This window comes from Amblyomma americanum, chromosome 1, assembly GCF_052857255.1.
Source record: "Amblyomma americanum isolate KBUSLIRL-KWMA chromosome 1, ASM5285725v1, whole genome shotgun sequence".
NCBI lineage: Eukaryota > Metazoa > Arthropoda > Arachnida > Ixodida > Ixodidae > Amblyomma > Amblyomma americanum.
This window is the reverse complement of record NC_135497.1, coordinates 37,023,585-37,036,234: the sequence shown is the minus strand read 5'-3', so window position 1 is coordinate 37,036,234 and position 12,650 is coordinate 37,023,585. Positions and strand designations below refer to the sequence as shown.

Sequence of the window (12,650 nt, the reverse complement as noted above, 5' to 3'; positions counted from 1 at the left end):
GCATCTGAAGACTTCCAGAAGATGGCCATCATTACACTGTTTGTCCTTTTCGGCTGCGCGCGCATGCCTCTCAGCCTTCAAAACAAAGCATAAAGCTACCAGCATTTCATTGACATTACTCTTTCCGGCTACCTGTTCATGTTCACTTACGTAGACTATGTCCTCATTGCTTCCCCTTCGTGTTCACTTAAATAGACGATGTCTCTATTGCTTCCCACTCGTGTTCACTTACATAGACGATGTCCTCATTGCTTCCCTTTCGTGTTAACTTATGTAGATGATGTCCTCGTTGTTTCCCCTTTGTGTTCACTTACATAGACGATGTCTCTATTGCTTCCCACTAGTGTTCACTTCCGTAGACGATGTCCTCATTGCTTCCCTTTCGTGTCCACTTATGTAGATGATGTCCTCATTGCTTCCCCTTTGTGTTCACTTAAGTAGACGATGTCCGCATTGCTAGCCCTCCAGCTGAGTACATCTGTCATCTCTGCCTCGTTTTCGAACATTTTGCCAACCATGGACTCATTCTTAACATCGCCAAGTGTGTTTTGTGTCTCCTCCTTGAAATTCCTCAGCCATCTCACAGACACCCACAATATCTAACAGCTTCCCTAACAATGTCAAGGCTATCGCGAAGTTCACATGGCCGGACTCATTATGCCAGCTCTGGCATTTCTTTGGACTCCTCAACTACTACAGCTATTTTATTCTTGGATGTGCTGCAATCGTGCAACCCTTCAAACGTTCACTTCGGTCCACCAACACACCTACTATCACCTGGACTGATGATGCCACTGCTGCTTTGATTGTCATCAAAGAGCGTCTCACCTCTGCCACCCTCCTGGTTCACCCAGCGCACGATGCACCTACGAACATCATGGTAGATGCTTCAGGTTCTGCTGTTGGGGGCGCCTAGCAGCAATTCATTAACGGCTAATGGTGCGAGCTCAGTTTCTTCTCGAAGCAGCTTTCATCTTCAGAACAGTGGTACAGTGCCTTCGGCGATGAGTTGCTTGCAGCGTATCTTGCAGTGAAACAATTCCGTTTCTTTTGGAAGGCCGATTTTTCATGATTTTTCAGGACCACATACAAACTACTCACAAGCGCTTTCACTTCATCCAAGACCGTCGACTCCCAAGAGAAATTCGACATTTAGTTTTCATCACGGAATTTTATAACAAAAACGGCACATCAAGGACCCATAACATCCTTGCCAACACCCTCAGCCATGCATGCATACCTGTCTTCCAAGCCCATTCCTTTACTCTGCAAGACCTGCTCCAGTATCAACAACAGGATGAAGACATTCAAGCACTCTGCTCGTCACCTTCATCATCCTTACACCTCCACACAGTAACATTTCACCGATCCTGGGGTCCATATTGTTTGCGATGTGAGTCCAGTCACTGGGTGCACAAGGCCTTACATTTCTGTGCTCTTACGACACTTGCTCTTCAACGACCTTCACCGCCTTTCCCATACCGGCATCCCCCCGTCTCAGCGTCTCGTTACAGAGTGTTTTGTCTGCCCTGGCATGCACGCCAAAGTTTGCAACTGGACTCGGACGAGCCTTGCCTGTCAGCAGTGCATGATTTGTCGTCACACTAAGACCCCTCTGGGCACCTTCCAGCCTCTGGACTCTCATTTTTCTGCTATTCACACAGACCTGGTCAGACCTCTAACTGGTGGAGCTTTACTTTCCACCAGTTTAACAAACCTCCCCAGTATCACCCCCCTCAAAACTACAGCTTACCACCCGCAAGCAAACGCTTTGCTCGAGAGGTTACACCGTCAATTGAAGGCATCGCTCATGGCATACAACCTTCCGGAGCACTGTATAACTTCCTTACCAGTCGTCTTTTTAGGTTTTCATAAGACCATCAATGAGGACATCAGATGTGCCTCTTCTTAACTTCTCTATGGCCCATCATTGAGTTTACCAGCTGATTTCGTGTGCCTTCCTTCCGTTGGCGTACTGTAAGTTGAACGTTTGACCAGTCTCCTGTGTCGCAACTCCGACTTCCCCCCACATCTCTCGCGACACGCACTCACCAGTGTGCGCCGCCGTTTGTCTACCACGCATTGAAGAGACAGCACCTACGTTTTCTTGTGCATGGACTGTGCACACCGTTCACTGGCCCCATCTTGTCGTGGCACGTGGTGACAAAACTTTTAGGCTACGCTTAAACGGTTGCAACAACGCTGTTTCCTTCGACTGTCTCAAGCTCGTATACACGGACGATCATCAGCTGTCCTGCCACCTTTCTTTCCTGCCCTTCCTAGGACAACATCTGTCTGACCCCCCTTCCCCTCGTCGGAAGAGTGTTAGCTGGGACGACTTAGTCTCCTGCAGTGGCATGTGAGCGCCGTGTGCGATAACGTGAAGAAGTGAAAGAAGACACGTGCAGCAGCTGCGTGCAGCTCTTGTGGAAGCAACACCTTCAACAAGTCCCTTCATAAGGCACATGAGAACACCTAATACAAGCATCAAAATTTTGTTAGTGAGGACGTGAGCGGTTATTAACATGCAAGGAATGTTTGTGAGGCCAAAATTCAGCATCATCTGCAGAAATCCTCTGAACCAAGGTCACAGAAACAGCAAACTTTAAAGTGGCGCTGGAGTGAAATGTCACATAGCAGCCTAACTAGGTGACAGTAATCAGAAACAAGAGGAAAACCTATGGTAGAACTTTTACTAGAATACGGAAGCAATGCCATATCTTAAATAACACTGACAACATGGAAGACGACACCACGCTCACACAAAGCCCACTGCTATAATTGCCTTGAAGAGTGAAAGCACCCCTTGTGAAAGCACAACACATTCTTTAGCTATATAAAACACAATGCCTACAAATGTGGCAACTATAATCACATCATAAAATATACTTTATCAGTAATACTGAAAAATGCATGGGCCATACCTTGTCCTTCATCTCCTCCTTCTTCTCTTTCAGGTATGTATTCATGCTGATGGCATGTGAAGAGCAATCAAACCGAAAGAGTGCGAACTGAAATGCAACAAAAAAAAAAAGAAAGGCAAATGCTAATATGTACCTCACACAGCGCCATTCTTTCAAGGCTTTTGAAACATGACACCAGACTGACATGAACAATATGAAAATTTAACAAAAAATGGCCTTCACAGCAGCATGACAACTTAAGGGCTTATCATCATACATTACCTATGTAATGAGAGTTCTTTTGGAGTGTGGCCACAGGACAAAAAAAAAAAAAATAATTCATCCTCATTCTGCCTAGACCCATAAACAGAATAGGATACCCAACCAAGCTAAGCAGGACATCAAAACCTAACGTAGCAAAAAAACAGGAATAACTTTACAATTAAAACTAAACTCTCTTTGGGAACTTTAAGATCATGGTAGAGCTGAAACCAGTGGCCAGTAAACAAGAAATCTGACAGGAAAGAGTGCAAACAAATAGACCACAAGAAAAGAATCACAGGACAAAAGTTGATCTGTGACTCTCCTCTTGTTTGTTTGTGCCATTTCCTTTAAGATGCACCCCTACCAACTAGTTCAAAAGGCTGTGCTACTTCATATTGAATGGTAGTTGCAAAGAAGTGATTGCCAATAGCTCTGATAGGAGCATATTGATAGTATTACCAAATAGAAGTCTATTCCCATAGCACCCAGTGCGTTAAGCTTACCACTGAAAAGCACTGCATACATACACTTACTCCCACCAGTAAGATTATCTAGGTTTTGGATTTTGACATGTTTCTTCAAGTAAAGTTCATATTTAAGAATTATACCATAAATAACTGTTTTGGACAAGCTGACTGCTTCCAAATTTCATTCCATGCTAAATTTTGAAATAATAAGTGAACATCAACTTCTGCAAAATGACTAGTATGAAATGGTTGATAACCACCATCATTTCTGCTGGTGGTGAGCCAGTGCAATGAAGCTCGTGCACTGAGCACAACTTATTGAACTGTACGCAAGTTTTGAAAACCTTGAAGGCAACATTAAATAAACTATTTTGGAAAGCACCAAAAGAAGGTATAAACACTGCCCTACAGATCACCATCAACCCAGGAGTCCATTGATGTTCATGCAGCTCAAAAAAACATAGGCAAGAACAAGCGCTGACTGTCAACTGACTTATTCACAGAAAAAAGAAATATACAGGCTTTAGATAGTAAACAAAAATATCATGAATATCACATCTGCGCATGCAGAGAGAAGACATTTTCATTTCCTTTTTCAAACACTCATACAGACCCAGTCGGCTGCTACGTTCTCAAACCTCAGAAATTATTTAAAAATTTATAATCTTGTTTTCTTGGAAGCTTGCAGAAGGATTTGCAACACACGTGCCCACACCTCTTTTGACCACATATGTTGGGGTTGGGTCTGTATGCGTGTTCGGAGGCCTGAAAAAGGAAATGAAAATTCCTTCTTTTTGAAAATGCAGGAGTTTTTTTTTGTATTTCAATTACTATCTAAAGCCTTAATATTTTTTTCTTCTGTGAATAAAAAGCAAGTTGATGAACAGCACTTGTGTTGCATATGCCTCTGCCTTTTTGCACTGCTTGAACATTTATCATCAATTCACCCAGTTTTATATTCTTCTTATTGATCCAGTCTTAGGCTAGGATGAAAAGTTAGTGACATCATGATGCCATAATGCGGTAGCCTCCAAAGTGTTTCCAAAGAGCATCTTTTAATGAATTGAACCTGATGCCAAAGGACCAATGGCACTTGAATATTCAAATTCTACACGCTTCACAAAATGAATCGCTTACAAGACAAATTTTTCGTGAACTGCCAGTCTTTTTACAAAAAATGCTGAAATTATGTCTAGGCAAAATTGAAGCCATTCATCGTGCCTCCGAGTAAATGGCCATATACCTCAGCAGCACCTAGTCAAGGTTTATTAGAAGAAAAAGTAGCTCACATTCTGCACCACTGCAAGATCCTGCTGATGGCAAACAAGGCAAATACAGTTCACGTTCAAACAAGCAAACTAAGAAGTAGAAAATAAGCACACACATACGTGCACGCACCATATCGCCACTTTTGAATTCTCCAACATTTCAAGACCTTCCTTAGCTTCTTTACGGAAGCCAATGAAATGTTTTCACCAATGCGTAACACCAATTGATGTGGCAGATGCTGCACAGTACAGCCATGGCCAGTCTCGAGGGGAGCGCGCGCTCTCTCTTACGGCCTGCGCAAGAGGGGCAGTTGCGACCTACCGCCTCATCTCTCCGGGGGTGCTGCGAGCCAACCCTCTCCGCTCTAGGGGAGCTGCTGAAATGTTTGCTGGAGGAAGCCTCGGCGCGCACTGGTTCTGACACCTTGCACATGTTACTGAACGGCTGCTCCAAGTGTTGAACAAGAACTTGGCAACCGTGTCTTATGCAGCCATCGCTATAGGCATGCAAAGCAGGGAAGTAGTAGATGGATCTCAAAACATTGAAGTTGGCATGCAATGATGGCGCATAATTCGGATGGATCATTTGGGACTGGCTCGAGTAAAAGTGAAGCAAGGTATATCAGTAATAACCAGGGTTAGGAAACATTTATTTTTATCTCAAAGGCCGGCACAGTCTCTGTCGGTACTTCAAAATGCATTGTGACAATAATAGTGTTTGTTGCTCCAATGCGTTCAAATGCATCTGTTCAATCTGTTCGCACTGCACGAAACACAATAGATCAGACAGATCATTTGCTCTTTGAAGCAACGTTTCACATACTTAAAAGAACTTACACCAATAACAAGAACTGCTTGTAATGAATTATACAACATTGTCGTGCGACTGACAGTTCCAACTAATTCCGTTTAGAGCCTGAAATGCTTTCGCGTTGGTTTGTGGATAAACCCAGATGGCTTGTTGTTTTGGTCTGTCAATTTCTTTGTGTAATTGACAAGAAAAATTCGGAGAAACTTTTCAGAGATCAGATTTGCTAAGTGTTTGGCGTGGCTCCTGTCAACACCTTCCGGGCAGCATAGAAGGGGAGAATCTTCAAGATGTGGCTCAACGATTAGTTGCAAGGTTTCAAGAATATTCGATCGTGGAAGATCCTTGAACGCCTTTTCAAAAAACGTCGAAATAATTTCCAACAGCTAGAAATTCTAGCTTTGGATAGTGAAGTTCACCATTCTACTGGGCACGCAGAAGTTTGTAAAGGGGGCTGCTAGTCTTGTTCGTCGTCACAAGCATAACGCAAGCGTCACACCCAAGATCACTGATAAGTTTGGCAATATAGCCGCCTCTGTACACCAAGCCTGAATAAGCAACAGACGCAGGCGGAGATGGAAGATGTGCTCGCAGAGCTTTCAATTCTTCAACTAAATCTTGGGGAACAGAGGCGGCCGCTTCTTCAGCGTCTTCACCTTGATTAGTGGCTTCTTTCGATGGCAGTGCTTTTTTCTTTACAATGTGATCCAGAGCTGCTGTAACAGCTCTTGCGTCCAGCGCGTCGTTACCTCCACACATAAAGCGCAATTTTCCGAACAATGCCTCGATAGGATCACTGTTGAACTTTCTAGTAAGAACGTAGTTGACGCCTCTTCTCAGTAGAAATTGAGTTACCTCCACTGTGGATTTCGTGGTTAAAAGTAGGGCACTGTATGTTTCCTCTGTGAAGTTCCCAACACTAGTGGCGATGGAACAGTCTTGAATATTCTTCACGTAGCTGCAAAACTCAGTTTGCAGCCACAGTAGTCGGCCATCGTCTTCCTTGGAGATGGGCATTTTGCAGTCACTTCCCTTGTATGTTGTGTCATGAATGTCGAGCCATTTCTTCATCACTTTCATGAACTTAATCGTAGATGTTGCGTCCTTGAAAGCAAAGAGAATGGAACTGACTCACGAGTTCTGCTGGAGGTGCTCCAGAGCCGCGGTGACTTGGGGCGAAAACACCTGCACGGCGCGTAGCATGTTTATTTTCTCAAGGTTCGACGGATAAACGTGCTTTCGTGTTAGATTTCTGGCCAACTTTACCGTTATTTGCTTCTGGTGCTCATACAGTTTCTGCACAAATGCACCACTGATGACGCCAGTGCCGTCTGTGAGCTGCCGTTCAAAAAATTGGCTTCGGACATTATTGAAAACATGGCAAGAATCGAAGCTCAAAAAAATTACTCTTTCATCGTCCTGAGGATGCTTCACTATAGTTGACAACGAACCGTTCCCCATGTGCTTGAACATCGTTCTGTTGGCTGAGTAGTTATCCGTAACGATACGAATGACTACAAAGCTGCATTCCTCAGCTGCAGAGATGACGTCCTTCGTCCACGCATACGAGTCTCTCCCGCTGAGTTGCTTTGTAAAGTAATATGAACATGGTATCTTGTACGAGCTGACCACTCCGTGGAGCACGAAACATAGCACTCGGTTGGCAAGCGTTTCGTACTTGGTACGTGGCGCACCGTTTCCTGGCTTGTCTCTGATCCCAGAAGCCACCTCGGACTTCCGATCATATATGCACTTTGGCTTTGTTCCTGCTTCATCGATTATTAATGAAGCCATGTGCTGTTTGTGGCTGAGAAGGGAAGCCTCCTGAATTAGCCTTTCTTTCATGGCGATACACGTTCCAGAAAAATTGAACTGGGACCAACGTAGCGCTGCAGTGTGCACTTATGTGGCAGTGTCAGCAGAGTAGTAAGGACATGATCATAACCTTTCGGCGGAAGAAATCGCCATATGATGCACTGTCTGATTACTTCTTCAGGATAAGACTGGAATTTCTTCTAATATCCGTCGATTTGGTGAAGCAGGAAGAAAGCCTTTTTCTCCCCCTTTTCAGCGTCGTGATATGTGGATACCACCTTCCTTTCTGCTTCTAGTTGCTGCTGTACTTTTGAGACCTAGGAGCGGTAGTACGCTACCTGTGAACGAAGCCTCGCTGTCATTAAAAGGTATCAGCTAGATCGCTGTGCATCGTTGTTTGTTGTTTGCATGCATATAGCAGCCATCTGCTTGGTTTCACCTTCCGGCGACTAACAATGCATGCTCGCAATCTTCCGGCTCTGCCTTTCGTTTTGCTGGCTTCCTGGAAGGAGCAGTGTCTCTGACCTTTAGGGTCCTGCGTGCTTTCTTTGCACTCAGTGCTAGGTAAGAAGGATACCCTTCAAATACGGTTCGAACCACACCAGGAACCAGTTTTCTTATTTTAGAATCACTTACGTAGTCACTCGCCAAGAAATGCTTGCTGCATACTGTAGTCGAGGGTGATTTGTCATTAACACTTTCCTGTCCGCAGGAAAATAAGCAGTTTTCGGGTGGTCTAGTAAACATTTTTTTTGCTGCTACACCAAATGTTTGATATTAAAATGTTAAGTATCAATTTGTAGAAGAAGGAATGTACTTTCTAATGGTATTATTTACAAGCAAACATTTATTACCAATTCTTTGAAAAAAATTACTTAATAAAAAAATTTGTAACAAAAACGAGAAGACTCCGCAAAAACGTCGATTACAATAATCCAAATGGTATTAAACCAACTTTCCCACACCTTTGTCTGGATTGGCAAACCAGGTAATCAATCTGCAGCAATTCATATGCAGTAACATGTGTGTGGACATCAAAAACTTAGTGCCATTAATGCAATCTTGTAAACCATGCTGAATTGTTCAAAATGTGCAAGTAACATTGCATCTCAGCTAGATGGCAGTAAGGTACAGCTATGCTGCCAGTGAGCACACAGAGAGAAGTCCACATGTTTCAATGTGTTACTTTTTTCCCGGCAAAGTGATTGTGTACATAGGACTTAAACATGATGTGTATCCCTCATGCATGATTATGTAACATCTGATTTGCTCCCAACACGACATCTACCTCAACAAAAAAGCAGAAGGTTGTTTTCTCTGACAGAGCAACTGAAGTGGAAATTTCCAGACTTTTCCAGAATCACCACGTTCCCTGAAATTTCTGGCTTTCGAGATGGTGCACTCACAACTGAGAAGAAAAAAGGAAAGATAGCTACTAACTAAACTGCACAAAGCTGAAGAAGCAAGCACAATACTACCTGCTGGAAACTTGGAGGCTGAGTTAGCAGAAGTGACATCACTACACCAGGTTGCATAACTTGTAAATATGTAGTGACAATGGCAAAAAGCCTCAGCTACCCACACAGTTTCAATTTTTGATGTGACCAGAGCAGTGGGAAGTTTCACGCTGGAAGGCATGCTTTCCATGCAGCAAACATCGCTGCCCAACCATACAACCATGAACTGCCATAAAAATCCGTCCACTTTACAGGTAATCTGGGAAGCATGGCTTAAAGAGTGAATCAGTGCAAGTATAAAATGTCAGAAGCACTGTAGTAAGCTGTCACAAAAATTGTTCTCCATATTGAAGTTGTAACCCCTAAAGTTTCTAATAAACGTGTAAATACAGCTTTTGCATCAGCTTTCATCAATATACAGTCAAGCCTTGCTATAATGAAACAGTTTATGAAGAAATAATGGATATAACAAGGAAATAGCTAGTCCCCTCAGAAGCTCCCATAGAAGACTACATATCATTTTCATGAAGTAAAATATTCCTACAAAAAGACATAATGAACCCCAAAAAGAACCCCACTGGCCATTTCATACAGAGCGTAAAGATTTGTAATGGTATGCAACAGTTCTGTAGCCATCCGCTGAGGTAAACTGAAATTACCGTGTACTATAAATCATTCAGTCCAGCACCAAGCAACACTTTTCCCGCCTCAATCATGACCTGCAATTATCTCCGGATAATTTACCAGCTTCGGTGCGACAACATTTTAGACGCCGACATGCCCAACCTTCGCCAATAATCTGATACATGGCCCCCTGAATGATGTCATGCGATACCTTACGTTGTACTTCCCCCATTTACCAATCCTCTTCATTGCACACTGGCCGCTGCAAATGCGCCACTGACATTCAGTTTCCGTGGCGTGGTCATAATGTGTGGTATCTGGCAGTATGTTTCCTGTTCTTGACCTTCTGCTGGTTTCATAAGTTCAAGATGAGTGACAGCAGCACAAGGCGATTTCCACTGGTCAAAAGCTTTGACCAAAGCAATAATGTGCTTGAGCACCGAGATGCCTATGCTCCACCACAAGACAGTACTGTCACGCGGTGAAGCTGTGTTAGCATGCTTGTGCGTCATGCAGGGAAGTGAACCAAACCAGGTACTTCGAAAAGATCACCTCCGTGCACCCACTTTCACAGTGGCCCCTACCAGCTTCAGCAAAATGAAGAAGAGGCTCAATATTGAGGACAGATCTTCTCTGGAGCATTATTCCTCCAAGTTCCACTTTCTAGGCACAGAAGAAACTCGTGCATATCTGCAAGGCTGACATATTCAGTAGGTGCACCCACAATCAGCAGTGTCAAATGCACTTCCTTGGAGGGATAAGCTGTCTCTAGAATTTTAGCCCTGTCTTCTAGACTGTGAATTTTGGACACACAAAAAAGGGCAACAACAGCGTAAGGTTAGGTTAGGGCTAGGTAAGGTTAGGTTAGGTTAGAAGTTTTTTCCTCCCTTTCTGTCTGTCTGTCTTCGAGATGCTGAACCTGATACAGACTGCAAGAAAAGTGGGTGCATGGCAGTGACGGCACAAGCACCCGTTTTAAGTACGCTACAACTGTGTAAGCATATATCAGCCGCTGACTAAATGCCACCTATACTGACCTCAGCCTGCAGAGGGGTAGGCAGGCTCATTAGCATGCGACAGTTGCAGCAAAGGTCACCTACGGCTATAACAAAGCGAAGGCTACAACAAAGAAACACCACAGCCCCTTTGACTTAGTTAAAATGAGGATCAACATGTATACAGGCAACAGTGATATGTAAACTCCCACCTTCTTCTGCTTAACATTTCTTCTTCTAGTGAAGTAGGAAGCAATCTCATTTGTTGCAGTCATTTCCGTGAACACAGGAGGTGGAACTTGTTGCACGGACCCAGTATTGTGAATGTCCAGGTACTTTCCCACAACGTACTCCATCTAGGAAAAGATGACAAGTGAACTAGCAATGTAAACTCCTACAGTTGCAAGGACCTACCCAACTACAGCTGTATACTGCTTTCATAAAGGGGATTATATAGCTCGTGTACAGTGATATTAGAGTACTGGTTCTCCTGAAGTCCAGTAATATATCTTGAATAGTTGGACTTACGAACTGCCTCTTGTTACGCTCACAATCCAATATTCATCTCCTAGTATGCACAGTGAAAAACGACTGCACACAAGACAAACAGCACAGTAAGCAGCTTTCACGGTTTCTCAGTTGTGTGTGACTTTGGGTGATTTCAAGAGGAAACAGGACTCTCTTATTCAGTGTATGAAAGAAAAGTTTGACTTTAATTTAGCTTCGGACCCTCACGTCCAGACTACACAATGAGGAACTACTATGGAGTTTGTAAACTAATGAGGCTCTACCAAATCGAAATACTGTATCGACAAAATTGAGACCGCTGCATTAAACTTGACAGATCATCGGGCGACTGATTTTTCAGATCTGGCAGGACCCGAAAAATGGGCTGAGTAATTAACAGTCTAAAAACCCATTAACTGCAAAAAAATCATCTTGCTGGGGAAAGCTGGCCTTAAAAATCGGAAAATCCGCTGTTTCCTACGATCTGTTTGCAAGCGATAATAGACTAGACTGTGAGCCAGTCACGCTTTCGTAATGTCTGCACCTCTTCATGTCAACAACATCCACAGATGCCAATACCAGACTACGTGATGCAGCCACGGGTCATGCCACGAAAGCGCCACGTGAAGCGAGTAAACAGTCTTTTTTTGGGGGGGCAGTGTGGTTGTGAAGAACGAGTGAGGCAACCGATGGGCAGAAGCGAGCGCCTCCAACTGCATCCGCACCCCCACGTCCCCCCATCTGCATGCTGCTGCTGTCCCATGTTCAACGCGATCACACGCTTTTTGTAGAAAGCCTTAATGGCAATGAAGAACATACCAGTAAGTCAAGTGGCAACAATGAGGTATAAATATGTACTCCAATCCAAGATGTGACCTGTCACAACAGCAAAAAGCCTGTTGACTACGACACCTAGCTCATGTTTATGTTGGGTCAAAAAAAAAAAATCTCTGCAGTATCGCTGGCACCTATTTTAGCCTGAATAACCGAGCTTTTTGACACCACTGAGTCCGAAATATTAGGCAAGTACGAATTGCTGGAGCCTGAAAAATCAATTTCAGGTTCAATGTTACTCAGACCGCCCCAATGTAGTCCGGCTTGAACGACCAAGACCATGTCATATTAAACGAGGCCTAGAATACCAAAAGCGTGGTTTATTAAACATACTGAAGTGGAGAAGACAGCAATCAAGTGAGAAAAATTTACATTAAGCAATTAATTTTCTGGAATCATGACAGTGAAATTTTGTAACAGTGGTCATCAAATTATTTCTAAAAAAAGGCTAAAAAAATTTCACGTAAATACACCAACAAATAAAGAAAGGTGAAAGCAACATCTCCCCTTAAGCGCAGCTCGTTCTTCTCACTTGTGCTACAGGAATCCTGCCTTGAGCTCTTAAATGCCCAACAACATCACATAGCACATTTCCAAGAAACTACACTTTTATTTTGCTTCTCTTTCTACCTGTCTGCCCCTAAGCCTGTCAAGGAACTTTGACTTCACGCACGTGTATTAACTGTGGCATAGCTTCTAAACAAGCCT

The 12,650-nt window shown here is 43.6% G+C and overlaps 1 protein-coding gene across 1 annotated transcript in view; it reads right to left on the bottom strand.

Moving 5' to 3' along the window:
- Positions 1 to 12,650, bottom strand: part of Sec8 (exocyst complex component secretory 8) — a 112,630-nt gene that overhangs the window by 68,606 nt on the left and 31,374 nt on the right. The window contains exons 12-13 of the mRNA XM_077645457.1: positions 10,814 to 10,957; positions 2,925 to 3,011 (exon numbers count right to left, since the gene is read on the bottom strand). Of these exons, the coding sequence (XP_077501583.1) occupies positions 2,925 to 3,011; positions 10,814 to 10,957 (231 nt within the window). The remainder of the gene's footprint in view (positions 1 to 2,924; positions 3,012 to 10,813; positions 10,958 to 12,650) is intronic.